This window comes from Copadichromis virginalis, linkage group LG13 (assembly GCF_057382275.1).
Source record: "Copadichromis virginalis isolate Kocher_CV1m ecotype Utaka linkage group LG13, C_Virginalis_male_GT1.1, whole genome shotgun sequence".
NCBI classification, from domain to species: Eukaryota; Metazoa; Chordata; class Actinopteri; order Cichliformes; family Cichlidae; genus Copadichromis; species Copadichromis virginalis.
Window position 1 is genome coordinate 5,717,315 of NC_140630.1, and position 17,394 is coordinate 5,734,708.

Genomic DNA, 17,394 nt, shown 5'->3' on the forward strand with positions numbered 1-17,394 from the left:
TTTCTCAGCAGATACGTACGTTTACGACTTCTTATCACATTGTCCTTCTCACAAATGTTCCCTCTTTCTCGCTCATAAACGTACACTCCTGTCTGGAGAGCACTGCCTGAGAATCATGCCAGTGATAGAAGAAAGAAAATAAAATCGAAGAGGACTGGGAGTTACAAGCAAACATGGGCAAACACCAAACATGGAGACAAATAACGGAGGCCCAGCTCTCACTGTAAACACAACCACCCACCACGTGCAAACACACACAAACACACACAGATGGATACAAAAACAGAAAACAGGAAAGCAGAGCTAGCACATGCTTTAGTGATGAAATCATTTGTGAGAACTAACAGATTGTTAGAAAAAAGATAAACTGACTTTTTTTTTCTCAAGGCATGGATGGAAAACATGGCCGTGTGTGTGTGTGTGTGTGTGTGTGTGTGTGTGTGTGTGTGTGTGTGTGTGTGTGTCTGTCTGTCTGCTTGGACAAAAATGAGAGCACTAAAGGGGAGATGAAAACAGGTAGAGTGAAGAAAAAAAAAAAAACAGAAAGGACACAGAGGTCTGAATCCAAAGAGATGCACCCCGCCAGGATATAACTTCAGAGTCAGCAGAGACCCGCAGGATCATCAACACACTGTGTGCATTTCTAAAGCAACTACACACACGACACATACCGTACATACACACACCATTTATTTCTAAGGGTTTCAGCAGGGGAATAAAGCTGTTCTTGGTCGTATTTCAGTAAAAATTCAAGATGGACACAATCAAGCTTATGTCATAAATTCATGTGACTGCTTCCCACAATAATAAATCTTGCGCAGAAACATTATAATCTGTATGTATGTACTTATTAGATGCGTAACAGACACAGTTGGTTGGTATACGTGTATGACTTTAGAGGAACATGTTTTGTTTCCCAAATCAAACTCTGTTGACCATTCAGCAAAGAGTATGACACAAAACTGACTCATGGAAACCAGCAGTGGTCTCACAGAGATCGTAAACAGAGACTCCGGCAGCAGCACGGTACGCCTCATGATTCCTGGTGCCTCTTCCTTTTATTAAAAAATGATTACAGTAATAGCAGCACAAATCACATCATATCTAATCTTTTCAGATCTAACTTTGTCCACTTCCGTGTATCATCCTAATTCAGATGCAGATCTCATTTTTCTTTTTGCATCACACACTCAGTCTAAACCACTTTTATTTTTAGCTCTCAATTAGTTTACTTGTTTGTGCTCTAGCAGCCAGAAACACCACTCCATAGAAAAGCCATAATTTTATGTCTTTATCATCCATGCAAGTTTATTGGCTTTAATGGCATCTTCTAATGACTCGTCTCTAAAACTGTAAATGTTGGTTTCTGTGGCCTCAGTGTTTTTTCCTGTACAATAGCATTACTCATGTGACAGCTTTCAGGCCTGTGACCAGTGCACGCTGGAATTAAATACTGTGGCTTTATTTTAAAAAACAAAAATGTGAACACCTAGAGAAAAAGTATCAGGTGTTACCACTGACTGTATAACAGTTTTCTACAGTCTTTGTGTGTTAGCAATAAACCTGAACTGTGCACCCAGGACTGCAGTTTGAATGTTGCCTACAAGACTTCTAGTTGACAGAGGAAAAAGTGACAATTATCTGTTAAGAGTCTAATTTTTACACAAAATGTTGATGTTTCCCCACACATTAACAGAAAGTAGCTGACCAGACATATGGTGTCAGTCTTAGATATTTACCATTTTTGATTCAATTTCTCATGAACTAGCTGTGTGCAGGCAGGAATTGGACCCAAGCGCAAACTCACCAAATAAAGATCAGCTTTATTTGCTGAAACGGAGGAAAAGGCGATACAAACAATACAAAACTAAACCGGGAAATTACTAAACTAATCACACGGGGAGGCGCACGAGAAAAAAAACACAGCCAAGAGGGAGGATGCAACACGGAACTGAGGGAGACGCAGACATAAATACACAGAAGGATAACGAGGGACATGGTTAAGGCTAAAGGCTGAGTATGTTTGCTCTACTACCATTGCTGCTGATGAGTTCAAGTTTCTATTATGCTGTCCTCTTTTTAATTGGACTGAATTTTAAAAAAAAAAAAGAGTCTTATTTGCAAAATCATTTTCATACTGCATCTTAGAGGAAATATGGCCTTTGGGTTACACATGAGATAACTATTTTACTATCATACTACTTTTAAATCTGTCAACACCTTTATTAAAGTGTAACTTGCCGTTTAGTGAGGGTAGCACATTCGCAGTTTGCTGCCAATCTGAGGATGACCCATCTATCTGCTAAGAGCTCTGTTGTCAATGGAGGCAATGCACAAAGTATATGATACAACCAGTCTGTGGGCTGCTGTTGCTTGTGCTGTATCAGCAAGTTAGAACATACAAAGAGATGAAGTAGAAACAAGTGTTAACCAATCAACATTTAGCAGATGCAAATGTCATCCACTTCCAGCGACACATAGATGGAATTCTGAAGCACTGAGTGTGAGCATGTCTGATGTGGATGAAAACCCTCGTTGCTTGCTGTGTGAACGGTAAGATGTACTGAGACAGACACATTCTAAGGAACATAAATTACGCTTAGAGTGAGGATCTTACCAGATCTTGTTGTTTGTTTTAGCTGACTATTGACCAAACTACAAAGATGTTCAAGTTACAAATATACCAACCACAGGAAATCACTGAATTGTAGCATATATTAATTCACAACCACAAGTAACTGACTTCACATTGTACAGTCACAAAAATGGGTTTTGTAGTAGGGCAAAATCTGTAGGTGAAAGACAGATATTATCACCTGAGGTCTTCCCTTGCATAGCGGGGTCTTGCTGTCCTAAGTTGGATAACTGTCTCCACCAATTTTGAAACCAAATGTGACCCTGACTATGAAACAGAGGAATGTTGCATGCTCATGCAGTGAAAAAACATGTCAGTCAAAAGGTTTTCTCATCCTAAAGCACATCCAGGTTTATGTCTCTATATTCGACCAAGTCTAAGGACAGCAGTCTAAGCAGATGTGCCCAGATTTCCGTCTCCCTAATGACTGAATCTACTCTTCTGGGAGGTCACCAGTTTGTACCCAAGCCAGCTAAGATATGGAATCTCTCCAGCATTTCTACCCTGTAGCTTCCTCCAAGAAGGATACAAATTTAAAAAGAAAGAAAGAAAGAAAGAAAGAAACTCATCAGGAAAGGATCCAGGAGGCATCCTAGTCAGATGCAACCACCTTAACTGGGTTGGTAGGTTGACCAGTAAATCAATGACTTGACCTTCATGCTCAATTCTTTCTTCACTATAACAGACGAGTATATGGTCCATAACACTGCAGATGCCACACCAATCTTTCTGTCAATCTCCCACTCTGCTGTTCCCACACTCATAAACAAGACCTTGAGATATGAAAACAAAAATTTACAACATGTTGTATAAAATAAAATAATAGATTCAGACTATAAAGTCATCGGGTGTTTACTGAGGTCTTAAATTAAGCTAACTATAGAGTCCAACAATCATACTTCTTTTTCCAACCAGAGGAGTCACTTCCTTCTGGCCAGTTTGAGTGACTTCCCACCTTGTTCTATGGGGCGGTGTCTCCAGAGATCAGGCTGATTTCATAGCATTTTGTGGAGTTTTAATTAGTCTAACATCTTAAGATTGGAGAATCGGGGTCGGTACCTTCGGCTCTTTTTCATGTGTTGACACACTGAGCAGATTTTGCAGTGTGGCATTACAGAAGGCAGTGTTATGCCTTCATGAAGGCATGTTCATTTCTATTCAGTTTCATTAATAAAGCACCAATGTACAACAACAGTCACCTCACACCCCCTTATACTGAAAGGTAAACATCCTAAATTATTACAGTAACCTGATAGCAGAGACTGACAACACTCAGAAGGAAAAAAAACTCACTTTTAATAGAAGGACAGTTAATGATGTGGAGTTGCATGTAACTAAATCAGGACTGAAAACAAGGTGACAGAGAGGAAATGATATGATTGGGCCTTATAATTTCTCTCCAATCATATGTGCCTAGCCCATATGCTTAAATGGGGTGCACATGCCTGGATCAGTGACATTCACGTTACTTGTTTTAATGTGGTTGCTGTAGATGACTGATGTTAAATTCTTCAAATGATGGAAAATTACTTGAAAATAACCTAAATTAGTCCTGTCGGATCTATAGATGGAGTATTAGTGGAGCCCACTGTTCCATTGTTATTGTGATGTCATAAATACGGACCTTCATCTCTGAGAAACTGCTACGGCCTCAGGGAGGACCACATGGGGGACATTATTCATGTAACACACCTGCCAATCCGGCTGCGCGTGCGTGTGTGCATGCGTGTGTTATGCCCTTGCGCTCTCTCATCATAGCAGGATTAACTCCCACTGGACAGATGGCAGTGTGATGCTCCTCCCTCCCACGCACGGTTTGTCATAGACACACACCAACAAAAACACACACTCACAAACAAACCACAGCTCTGCACAGAACGGTGGCATCTTCAGTAGACGAGCTGTGTCATCATTACGCCACACTGCCAGAGGCTTAAACACACGTAATCACACACATACACACATGGACTGAAGCCCATGTCAGCAGATGATGACTCTGATGGCAAAAAAAGCACTCTATTCTGTCTCCACTCTGCACGTCTCTCACTAAAACACTTGTGTGGTTGTTTTATCCTTGAATGGCTCCATTCTCCCAGCAGGATTTATATTTGGAACTCCCTTTGCGACTGTGACTATTTATGCATATTTGTGGCTATAATTTACTGTAAACATGATGAGTGTGTTTTAAGATTTTTTTTTTAAGAATAAGACACTGATTGTAATCAAAAGCATCTCCTAAGGCAATCAAAATGTTTTCTTATATTATACTTTGTGTTCTCGATAACGTTCATCCTCAGGTCAAATTCACTAAAGAGGCTTACAACAAAACAAAAAACAGAAAATCTGATGGCGGGTATAAATGCTCTGATAAATCGAGACTGGCAGGATTGAGATGTAACTGCAATAAATATTTTGGAGTTTTCTTGAACTGAAATTCTTGCCAGCTACTGGTAGTTATAGAACATTTTTACTTTTTCTTTTGTTGTTTATTTTTTGTGTGTGTGTGTGGGGTTTTTTTTTTAAGTTGAATATTTCGGTACTTACCAAACTATAAAATAAAGTGTTAAACTTCAAGCCACAGTGTTCATTTTATCACTTTCAGGATATTCAAGAAAATGTAATATGACATATTTTTAATATACTTAATTTACAGAAAACAATAACTATACAGGCACGGTATTATAAATACAATAGATACTGTTATTTTAAGTGAGATGATGATACCTGATTGGGAATTTTAGTCTCCAAAATATTTTTAATGCACTTAAAACATCGTGTTGCTGGCATTTTTTAAGACATTAAAATTTCTACAACTTCTCTACAAATTTATTTAAAAGGGGCATTTGTTTTAGTTTTTAACAGTTAAATCCTGATCCTCATATAGAGGCGTCTTGTGTGATAATGGTTAAACTGGCCATAAATAATGTAGCTCTGCATTCTCTACACTGCAGCTCAAATAAGCCGTGCTGTTCTATTTCACAATCTACAACAATCTGGATTAGACTCAAGCTCCACAACCTCATGGCCTAAAAAAGATGTACCTAAAATACCAAGAAAAAACAAAACAAAACACAGTAATAGCCACTTGGGGTTGTTTCGAAAAGTAAGTCAATTACAACAGACTCCCATTAAAGCACAAATTAACATGGTTACAGTCTGGTAGGAAACCTTTTTTTGTTCTCTAAAGGCTCATTTCTTCCTTCCTAGTAACAGCTGATAACTGGTAGATTTTTTTTTCCTTTTATGGTATTAATCATAAAAAGCCACTTCAGTTGTTTTAAGACATGAAACATTAACTCTTTTTACCATCAGCCTGACAGTGGGCCAATTTTACGGGCACTTTTTAACGACCGTAACTCTGTTACCGTTTGTGCTACAGAGAAACGCAAATGGTTTCAGAAAGAAGAGAAGAAAAGAGACGTGCTTTATAAGGATAGTTGTTGTATCACAATAGCACAAACCATTCAAAAGGTACTGCTCACTTAACACACAGACAGAGGAATCAGCTGGGCATAGATGTTACCATGTGTGCTTATATTTCCATAACTCCTCAACCGTTTTGGGCTAGAGAGAAAACTGAAATGGTTCAGAAAAGATGAGAATTATCTTGAAATTTTACAGCCAAAATTACAACATAGGTCCAGGCAGTCTGTCTGATACTTGGGTGAAAAAGAGTTAATAAGGATAAGGCTGCTTTTGAATGGTAGACAGTTCCTGTCATGAGTAGCTTTAGCCACTAACTGTCTGCCAGGCATCACCTCAGCTAATTTTATAAACTGGAACTCTCAACCACATTTGTGGTTTTACAGCAATGACTTTTCTGCACTCAGCTGTACTGACAGACCAAGAAGGAGTCAGTACTCGAGCTACGTCATCAGTCCATGGATACACCTTGCTAGCCAAGCTAGCATTAGCTAATAACTCAAGATGATTGCTCTGATACCAATTACTACTACTACCACTACTACTACTAATAATAATAATAAAAATAACAATAATATTCATAATTTTAAAATCACAAAATAATAAGTCACATGATAGTGGCTACATTTATCTCATTTTTTTTTATCTCCCAATATAAGTAAATAGTAAATGGACTAGGTCTTATATAGCACTTTTCTACTCTGAGCACTCAAAGCTCTTTATACAACTAATTCATTCACTCAATCACTTTTTCTAATCTGTTCTGTCTATCTAACACATTTACACTCCGATGGATGCATCGGAGAGCAACAAGGGGTTAGTATATTGCCCAAGGATATTTGGCACACAGACTAGGGGGAAGCCAGGAATCGAACCACCAACCTTCCAATCAGTGGAAGACCTGCTCTACCGCCTGAGCTACAACCACCCCATGAGTGGTGGACACATTTCTACATATGGTATGTAGAATCCCTTAATTTTTCAGCTTTTCTACTGTGGTGGAGATTTATTTTCAAAGTTAGTATAGGTCAATGTTTGCTGATTAATTCATATTAAATAAAAGACTGTTTTTTGCTAAGGTACATATTTTACTTTTGCAATGGATGTGTCCTGAATCCAATTTACTCTATACAGAAGAATGAGTCATCAACTTATTAGAAGGTAAAGTATCTTCAAACAGTTAACAGTTATTTTTGGCAACAGATCCTACGTTGTTCCGACTTGGCAACAAGATTTCATGTCATGTTCAGACTGAACAAATTCCCATGATCATGATTTAAATTCTCATTTATCACTTCTATGGATTTAACTCTGTTAGGCCAAACTTCTAAACCAACAAGGGAAATGATATTCATGATATTCATACTGCTGCACACAGATGTGATGTGCAGAGCTGAACGGGGACCATAATGGACTCCAGCATCACGTAATAGGATTTTGGTGCCACTATAATATCAAAACTGCGCTCACAGTATTAGTTGACAGATTAAATCAGACATGAAGTGGAGGGTTTTAATCTAAAGCTATAATCATTTTTATAGAAATAAAAATAGCATTTTCTGCATGTATATTTTCACTAAATATAACTGCAATATTGTATTGTCATCTGATCGGCTGCTGTCTAAATTTGGAGCGAAGCATGCTGTACTTATCACACCAAGCCTGATAAACTGACTGAGTTCGCTCCATCTGGCTCAACAGCAGCAGCATTATGTTTTTTTCCCCTCCTCTCTATCAATTAGTACCATCAGCATCTCCTTTCAGACCTCCCTGTTACATCTCTGTTGGGAGATAATGGCTTGAAAATGTTTGATCAGTGTGAATTCATTTTTCACTTAACTTTCAAGAGACAAAGCAAGATTAATGCAGCAGTTTATTCTAGCAAAACCTTGGGCAAGAAGATTTACTTTGATGTGCTGCATCAGACAGTTTGCTGGTGAAACTGCCAGATGCCACTGTTACGCAGGTCTACAAGTGTTTCACCGCCTCTTCCTTCTAACCATGAGGTTAATTGAGGACAAACAGGTAACATATTTAGTTTGAAGAAATCCTTCTATTGAGAGTACTCTTTCATTGCTGCATAGTTCTCCTTTGTGATTTATGATTTACTCATACTGATTGTGCACTTGACTTAAGGAGACTCTTCAATTTGCCATTTGAACAGTGCTGAAAACATTACAAAAATAAGCATGGGTTGTTTTTCAAATGTTTCCAATAGAAAGGTTGCTGACAGGAGCTATGAAAGATGAATACACAAGCAAAGCGCTTGATTTGGACATCGTACACTCGGCTTTCATCACCGAAATTTAAGTTGTTTTCAAAACTATGGTATTATCGAATACAATGTGGTTGTTTGTTTGTAGGGCTACTTTTCTGAACTGTGTTAACGTAAGCAAGAGTTTCCTGGTGTGGATGGATGGGTCTGCTAACCTTTATTCTTATACTTTATTTGAAGTTATGGAGATATTGAGGTTTGGTGCTAAACTACACGAAGTGCTTCCAAAGTTAACATAAGGAGGATGACGACCTCTGCATTTACTAGAAGAGACTATTTTGTAGTTCTTTAGCGATTTCTATAATGTTTCTGGGCACAGTTGTCCCCCAAAGATCAGTTTGTTCAACTAGTGTGATAACTGCACAGTTAAGCAAATCATGCACCGTAGGAGTCTGTCTGTAGTGTGATCGTTACCAGTGTCTGACCAGGGATCTGCTACCTCTGTAAAAAATAATTTTGTTAATTAATTACCAAATATGTTAGAGGACAGTGTGTCAACGCTTCCCCAGCTGAGCTTCAAGAGTGCATAAAAGAGAAAGTGAGCAAGTGCAAGAGAGCAGCTAACATAAACTGATATGCAAGGCAAGGTGTACACAGTCCAGCAGGAGCGTGGGGAGGAGGGATAGTACAAGGCAAGCATGCAGTCCTGCAGCTGATGTCAACCAAGTAAATACATAAATAGCAATACCCACACCGAACAGTAGATACAGGCCAACACAGAAATAAAAAGAAAGAGTATGTTTCAGTTTAACAGAAGGACACAAGGACAACTTGTGAAAGATAAGTACTTTCAGCTGTGGCTTTATTTCCCAATGGGGACTGTAACCATTTATGCCAAATACCCTGCTTGCCCCAACCCTCCAGTTTACCCAGGCTTGGGAGAGACACTGGGAGTGCACTAGCTTGTGACCCTCAGAGGCTGGTTTGGGTCTCAAACCAGGAATCTTTTTTTAATGTAAGGCAAACATTTCTAAACCACTACACCTTAGATCCAGCACTTGTGAAAATGGATGTTAAACATAGTTTCTTTTACCTTGGAGAGCAGCTGAGCAGTATTTCCCCATTCTGCTTGGGTGCCTCTTTGAACTCAGTGTAGTAGCACCAGCTCTCCAACTATTGTGGGTTGTGTTTTGAGTCACCCTCCAGTTTACAGCCGATCTCCAGAGCAGAACAAGAATGAGTACGACATGAAGATCACAGATTCAAGACAGCAGAATGTCACTGAGAACCACAAGAAGAGCAATCTGATCAAGCTGTAGGAAATTACTAGAGGGTGGCGACTGGACCTATTAGGTTGTTAGTGAACTTTGAACTGAACTTTCAAAATAAGAGCTTAAGGATTGGCCAACAATTTTACCATGTTGACTTGGATAGATCTTTGATGAGTTCTTTCACTGTGATAGAAAGCTCTGACAGAAATAGATTACTGCAAACAAACACAAAAGAAAACACAATGTGTTTAAAGATGTTATAAAGCTTCACAAACTTAAAATATACTGGAAACTGTAGTGCTGTGAAATGTTATAAAAACCATTTCATCAAAGAAAATTGGATTTTAAAGTTAAGCGTTTTGATGGCTGATGACTTCTTTAAGTATGCTTTTGTGTGCTGTAGGTGGGGAAAAAGATGCTATCTAGTTTGTATCAAAAGAAAAACAACAGGAGAGCAGAAAAAAATAAAGAGAGAAAATACCTTTTGAAAACAAAGAGTGATACTGTGAACCAATAAGACCAAACAGAACACATATGCCTTAAATCAATAGACAAGCAGAGCTGTCTCCCTATTTCTCCTTTATTGGATCTATCTATGTGGCACAGTACAGTGTGTGTGTGTGTGTGTGTGTGTGTGTGTGTGTGTGTGTGTGTGTGTGTGTGTGTGTGTGTCTCATCCAACTGCAATCCAATGGCCAGTAAAGCTTTAGCTTTATAGAGCATTTTCAAAGCAGACCAGCACAGATCCCTTCAGTCTGTCCTCACTATTAGATGCAGCTGATGAAACAGTGAATTTCATTAGATAATACAGCTGTTTGGAGAGAGCATTCCTGTAATACAGGTAGTTTACAAGGAAACTTATCAACAGCTTGTTCATAATACCAAGAAGCAACCTCCAGTGTCTTTCTGCTCCCTTATTAGATGATTTAGAAATGAAAACTTTAACATAAAGACACATTTTCACTTTACAAATTAAAATTAGAAGTCTTTTTTTAAGGTATCTTTTTATATTTCCATGCAAAACCTCCAAGGCTGGAAAATGAAGATAATGTCGAAATACTGAAAACTGCAGTTCCTCAAATAGCCACTTTAAATTTCCATAGATTCCCACGTTAAAATGTTTCAATAGTTATTTTTCCATGTTAAAATAACTGTTGAAATAAACATTTTTACACCCTGATACATTTTTCCCTATTCATAAGAACTAAACTCTTTCATTTGGATACTGGTGAGGTTTAAAGTTAGAGTCCTGGCAAGTATGTAGCTGTCTGCTAGACTTCATCTCCATAACTAAACTGGATCCCTTGGAAGTATGTGACAATATGACGTCTGTGCTCCAGTCTCAGAGTGAAACTCTGGGATACTAATTATCTGTTATTTCCCACTAATTGGCAGGTGTACCCATATGCACCCATATGCTTTACAGATGCAGCATTTGCTGCACTCCACTCCAATTAGCACTCCATCCTTTAAATACTTCTGACTCCAAAAAACACACAGAACAAAATAGCTACAGTCTAAACAGTAGGTTCCATTGTGCTGGATCGGTCCATTTTTAAGGTACAATGTGTAAAATATATACACAGGGCTAATTACAGTGCATGACAATGAGGCTTGCTTCTAGTGGTCAAAGGAAGGTTTTGAAATCCATCCATCCACTTTTATTTTAGACATTAATACAAGTAGGATGGGAAGATTATTATGTTTAGAAACTTGTTGTCAAAGGTCACTCAACAGTCACATCTTGAGCAGCCTGAGTCAGTGGCGCCCAGGCATAGGCCTGTAAATGTACCCCACTCCCCCACCGCTCCAGTAACATCAAGACTTCATGGTCATTTTAATCCTTTTCTGACATCAGATGTGTATCATGAAAGGATCTTATTTTGTTCTCTCCTGTTTTCTGTCATGCATAACCTGCTACACTGGTGGATGCTTCTATCAAACATGGCTGAAGTTTCATATAATTATTTTAGGATATGTGCAAGTTGATGCCAAATGTCTGAGCTCAGTGTTCAGACAATTTTTATTCTACTCTAGCCTCTGTATAAGATCAGTGAGAGAGGATATCCCTAATGTGGTTATATCACTGACTGTAAGCTATTCACCTGCCATTTAAACTTTGTTTGCAAGGGGCAGCCAAAGTTGACTAAAAGAGAGTGGGAAAGGAGCAAAGAACAGCTTGTTTCATACAGTGGATGAACTTAGGGTCAAACATAGATAAGGATTATTTTTTAACTGTCAGTCATGCGAAGCAACTCTAATTAAGCCCATACCTGCAACAGGATAAAGAGAGCCACAGTAGGCACTTTTTAATCGCCACTTGGCAGTAGAATAAATGCCGTATAAAGCCCGAGATGCAGGCAATTTTTCCCCGCATGTCACTTCCCACATAGTTGTGTCCCCATTATATGTAACGACCTCCTATGCCATTAAATCACCATCTTCAGTGTGTTTATCGGTTAATGCCACCACCTTCATTTAAGACGTGCCGTGTTTAAAAGTCTCGCTTCACGGCTTCTTCCTAATGAAAAAAAACATCCATCATTTTCATCTCTTTGCATTTCTTTCATATTTTTCATGAGTTAGGATCTCCGTGCGATAAATCTGTCTTTCCTTGTGGTTATTTAGGTCTCCCTGTGGTCTACGGTCATTTAGGATATAGCGGGTGGGCCATTTTCATCTGTGTCTTTATTGCCTGAAAATCCCAATTTATGCTATTTGTGTTTGCTCTTTTTTTGTAAACTGTTCTCTTTGTTGGTGGTCACTTTAGCTGTCTTTTCTTTGTATCGTTTTTACTATCTCTTTGTGGTCATTTATTATTTTCATCTATTTGCTTTTTTGCACCCTTTTGTAGTGAGCTCGTGTCTCTCTACAATCATTATTTCTTTCTTTATGGTCATGTCAGTCTCTCTGTACTCATTTGAGTCCCTTTCTTGTCTTTTAGTGACCTTTGTAGCAAGCTGATAAACATTCAAACAAGAAATGTAAACAGTCCAAACAGATGCAATCTGCTGCAGGGACCTCCTGACACCGTAAGCCTCTGCTTAGCAAGCCCTTATTAGTTGTATACTTGTAAAGTGGTCATGTAAGGGTTAAACATGCTGTAGACTGATAGCTCAGAACTATCATCAATGATACGCTTTCACTTCATTGGGCAATTTGATGGCACAGCTGTTCTACCTTTTTAATCGAGCACTCCCATCATTTCCCATTGCTTGTATATAAGAAGCACTCTGTATTAGTGAATGATATCAAGCAGACGCTAAGAAGAAAAGCTCATCCCTGCAGTTTTGTCTTGCCCAGTGCTCTTGCAACATTCGTATTGATTGAGGAATCGATACTGTCCTCTAGAGAGAAAATACCAGACTGATATCCTGCCATTTCTTCATCCATACTCAACAGAGCAGGCTGCAGGTGACCGTGACAAGGTATGCTTGTTCCTTCAGGACGATATGAGGGGTGAATATTGCCACAGAGCAAGGAGGGAGAGGGGATCTGACCATTTAAGCTGCTCTCCAGGCAGAGAGAGGGGGATATCTGTTCCAAGTTTGTTTGTTTTTTTATGATACCTAAAGCAGTTTTTCTAAGTCAAGCATGAAACACCTCCTTTATAGAAGACTTTTAATCTAACATTTGATTAAGTTGCCTCTTTGTCACGTACACAAACTCCCCAGGAAGGCTTATCAGAATAATGTTCTGTAGCTGGAAGCATTTTGCAGAGCAATTCCTGCCTAACCTGACCTAGACATCAGTGACTATACTAGTGTGCTTTTATGAACAGCAAACACATTGTTTTCATATAAAATGTTTCACTTTTATCATCATGCATATGTGATGTGGGGCTTCCATATTGCTATAAAAGTCAAGAGGGAATAAACCAGTTGAACAGGCAGTGGGTGGACTGACTTTTCCCCCCAGTATCTGCTCTTTGCTGTGTAATTTCCCTTCCAAGTGTCATTCTTCACTTGGCTCCACTTATTAGAGGTTTCATTACGTGCAATACTAAAAGGGATTTTAATGACAAAATATGCATGTGCCATTGCCTGTACCTTTAAAAACTTTTTGCTGAACATAGATGCAGCATAAGATCAAAAGATTAAAATAAAAAAAAATCAGTTGCAGTCTACTACTACATCGTTAATGCATTAAAAGATAATGTGCTATGAAATACAGTGGTACAGATTATGTTTCTACACCTAAAGTTCTCAGAAGGGATGTTTTCATATCTATATATAATACTGAATGAGTTGTGGGGCTGGAATTTCTTTACCCTCTCTGAATCTCCACCTTTTCTCCTGTAACGGTTTCCCAATGAAACCAGACTAAGAACAATTCAGAACATGTATGAAGATGAAGAGATCAAATGATCAAGTCAGCCCGCTGAGACAGGTGTACCAGGGACCTACTCTGGTGCCAGTTCTGGGCAAGTGACACAAAAAAAAAAAAAAAAAACATGTGGTCCGTATGAACCATATTTGAAATTATTGCATACTGTCTTTTTGCACACATGCACGCAGACACGTATGTCCCCACTCGGATGTATTATTAAACTTAACTGTTGCTGCAATCCTTTCTAGAGTACACACTAGCACTGTATTCTGTGGTTGTACCATCTTCTCCTGCCTGTGGCTGAGCAGGTGACAGTGGTTTGTACTAATTAGTGCTTCTACAAAACAATGCCTATTCTTTTCTTCTCTTCCTTTTTTTTCGGGTCAGGCTTGTGTCTTTATAAATATTTTAGCAGAACCCGTTCAGACTCTCTGGAGACGTTAATCAGAACTTAACGTCTTAAGTCAGCTTTAAGTTTTCTCAAGAAGTATGGTCGCTTCTTACTTTTTCACTTACTACTCAAACGCACTCAAAATTCAGCTTTGCAACCAAATCAAATTTGTCTCAGAAAACATCACAGGCAAGGCATCACTGAATCACTTGGTTGATGCCAGCTGTATGAGACTCGTGCCAGCAGCTCTAAAGCAGTGACCAGTCTGATTTCTGGGCTTTAAAACTTAATGTCCTCCTTTTAGAAATATGTTTACACTCATGTAGCCAACCAAACCAAACAAAGCTGTGCAGTACATTACACTCATGCATAACCATGACTTACTATTGTAGATTACATTTAATATTCCTGTCTACCAACTTCTACCAATTTTTTACATAAAATATGAATGCATAATATCAGGGTGCTCAGTCTTTGTTTTGCTGTGGCATTAATTTACCCTCATACACTCTGACAATAGAGCCAAGTATCATCCACAGTGCTTGGGTTTAAACGCAGGTGAACATTTTACACTTAATCCCCGAAGAGTGAGATTAGTTAACTAATATTACAAAGAAAAGAAGATGTAGTAACCATTAGCAGAGTTTAGACCCTGCATGTTTTGGCCTTTGATCACCACAACAGTGATATGAGAAACAGTACAACAGGTACGATTTGAACTGTAAATTCACGCAAGCTGTCGACCAACTTACTTGAATCTTCCCTGACAGTGCTGGCACTGATCCCCGACCCAGCCGTGGTCACACACGCAGGTCCCGTTAATACACTTCCCTGAAAAACAGCTTTTATCACAAGACTTGGACACCGAGGAGGCTTCCGCGTGGACCACGAGATGAAGCATCATCAGTATTCCCAGGTATATTTTCAACACTTCCCGGGACCTGCTCTGTGAAGACCTGGTCCAGGTGAGCAGACGTGTCCCGCTAACAAGGACCATGATGGACGCGGGTAGACTTGTTTTTTCGGAGGCTGCAAGCTGAGAGAAAGCGAGCCGTCACGTTAGGCTGTGAGGTGATGTGTTGTCATGAGCTGAGGTGTCACTTGGCTCAAGCAGCTTACCTGTGACGCCTGTGGGAAAGGCGCAGGAAAACAGCAGTTACGCTGTCAGAACATGCCGAGCTGCACGAGAGAAGCTGCGGGACGGGACAAAGAGGTGAAACTTTGATGGAAACTGCTCCGACGTTAAAAAGCCCGTGAACGCATTTCCTCTCGTATTCATCCACTTTCACATCGAAAGCCCCCTTACGCGCGTCCAAGCAACTCTTCCAGATAACTTCCAGTGTGCAGTTTCCAATGAATACAAGCGATCGTGACCGGATGATGCTCTCTCAGCGGGGAAAAGCTGTAATCCAGAAGATAAAATCAAACCACGGAGCTCAGACGACCGTGCGCTTCTCTCCTGCTGGATGTGTTCCCAGACAAAGACGCGCCCTCCCCTCTGCCCGGGTTTGTCCTCCTCCGAGGATGCGACAGCCGCAGCTCCCCCCGGATCGTCGCTTCTTCTGCTTCTTTCTCCTGCCTGCTGCTCTCGCTCTTCAGTCCACACAGCTAGTTTCTGACAGGGGGAAACTCCAGCACAAAGCCCCGAGCATGAGCAGTACGGCCACGCGGTTAAAGGGGCAGTTCCCTTTAAACGGCATGCAGCAGAGACAAAGCCGGTGACATTCGTCTGCAACACCGACTATCTCAGCGCGTTTCTACACCTGAAGCGCATGTTCGAGACGAACAATGAAAGAAGGAAGAATGAAGAAAGACATTTTGCGCACAGTAGAAATATTTTCCTTTTACAATAATTATCCCGATGGCATGCATACCTACACTACTTTCCTTACCTAAATCTATACAGAGATAGCGAGAGAGAGGGTGGAGAGAGAGAGTTATTGTATTTCCAAGTCAAAAATAATGCACCATGTGCTGTACTGTAAGTAATCGGGTATAGGGGTTCCTTTACATTTATTTTAATTATTTTTCTTTCTTCCATTTAGAAACTTAATTCTTGTAGCTTTTTTTCAGTGTCACTGATCACTGAAATCTTTGGCTATCTGCAACTACAGCAAACTTCGCCAGTAAAACAAAAACTGCACATGTTTTGGAGGAAAACAGGGAAAACCCACCATCTTTCTGCATTTTCCTGACCGCCAGCTGTCTCCTGATATTCCCCCAGCAAATCTAGAAGAAGTGTTGTGAATGTGGACCTTTTTGGCCCTGGACATCATGCAGAATGACCTTGATATCCAGTAATTAGGCCACCAAGGATATTCATGCACACTGTATATGTGTGCTGCTTATGTCAAAACAAAATGCATGCCTTGTAAAGGACACGTTATTACCCACAGCATTACCCAGTGAGGCTGAAAGTCTGTTATCCATATGATTGTCTTTCTATTATTTCTTGTGTCTTTGATGAAAAAAATAGCTAATTTTCTGGTTACTCAAAGAAGCTCTTAATTCTTTTCAGCAAAATCCAACACTGGCTGTTTAGTTTTTCAAGGCTGAGTAAATTCAACCATAATGTCAAAATCCAATTTTGTTACTCATTTTCGACAGAAGTTTTTCACGCACGCACACACTCGCGCCTTCACAGAAACGTATCATGAGAAAGGGTAACCGCGGGGAATGATCGCTAATAAAACTGCAGCAAAATGGTAATTTTTTTCTAGAACAATTGCCCCGAGACAAATTGGAGACAGCATAACAACCCCCACCGAATTCATTCTAGCAATCACTGGTACACTTTATTACTCAAATAGTTATTATCTATGTATCGTACATTTCAAAACCAGCTGGAAACAGTAAAAGATGTGTAATCCTACAGTCTGTCCTTTTATTTCAGAGATCAATCAGTGTTGATTTAAAGTGCAAAATATCTACAGCTGAGAAAAGATGCTTTCAAATAAGAAACTAACCTCTTTCTTTCCACCTAAGCTCTCGGTGCATTGGTTGGACACATTTGGATGCATCTGAGTCGATTCAAAGACAGATATGACAGCAACATTAAAACCGGACTGACACAATGGAGGCCTAATTCCCCAAACTGTCTGCCTGATTTATAACTCCATCTCACTCTGAA

At 39.6% G+C, this 17,394-nt stretch overlaps 1 protein-coding gene across 2 annotated transcripts in view; it reads right to left on the reverse strand.

Annotated features, from left to right (window-relative positions):
- Positions 1-15,987, reverse strand: part of atrnl1a (attractin-like 1a) — a 342,626-nt gene extending 326,639 nt beyond the window's left edge. Inside the window, exons 1-2 of one of the 2 annotated variants that reach the window (XM_085477017.1) lie at positions 15,384-15,987; positions 15,017-15,300 (exon numbers count right to left, since the gene is read on the reverse strand). In XM_085477017.1, the coding sequence (XP_085333143.1) occupies positions 15,017-15,261 (245 nt within the window). In that variant the 5' untranslated portion in view covers positions 15,262-15,300; positions 15,384-15,987. The remainder of the gene's footprint in view (positions 1-15,016; positions 15,301-15,383) is intronic. The other variant, XM_085477018.1, reaches the window with a different exon arrangement.
- Between the last annotated feature and the right edge of the window lie 1,407 nt (positions 15,988-17,394).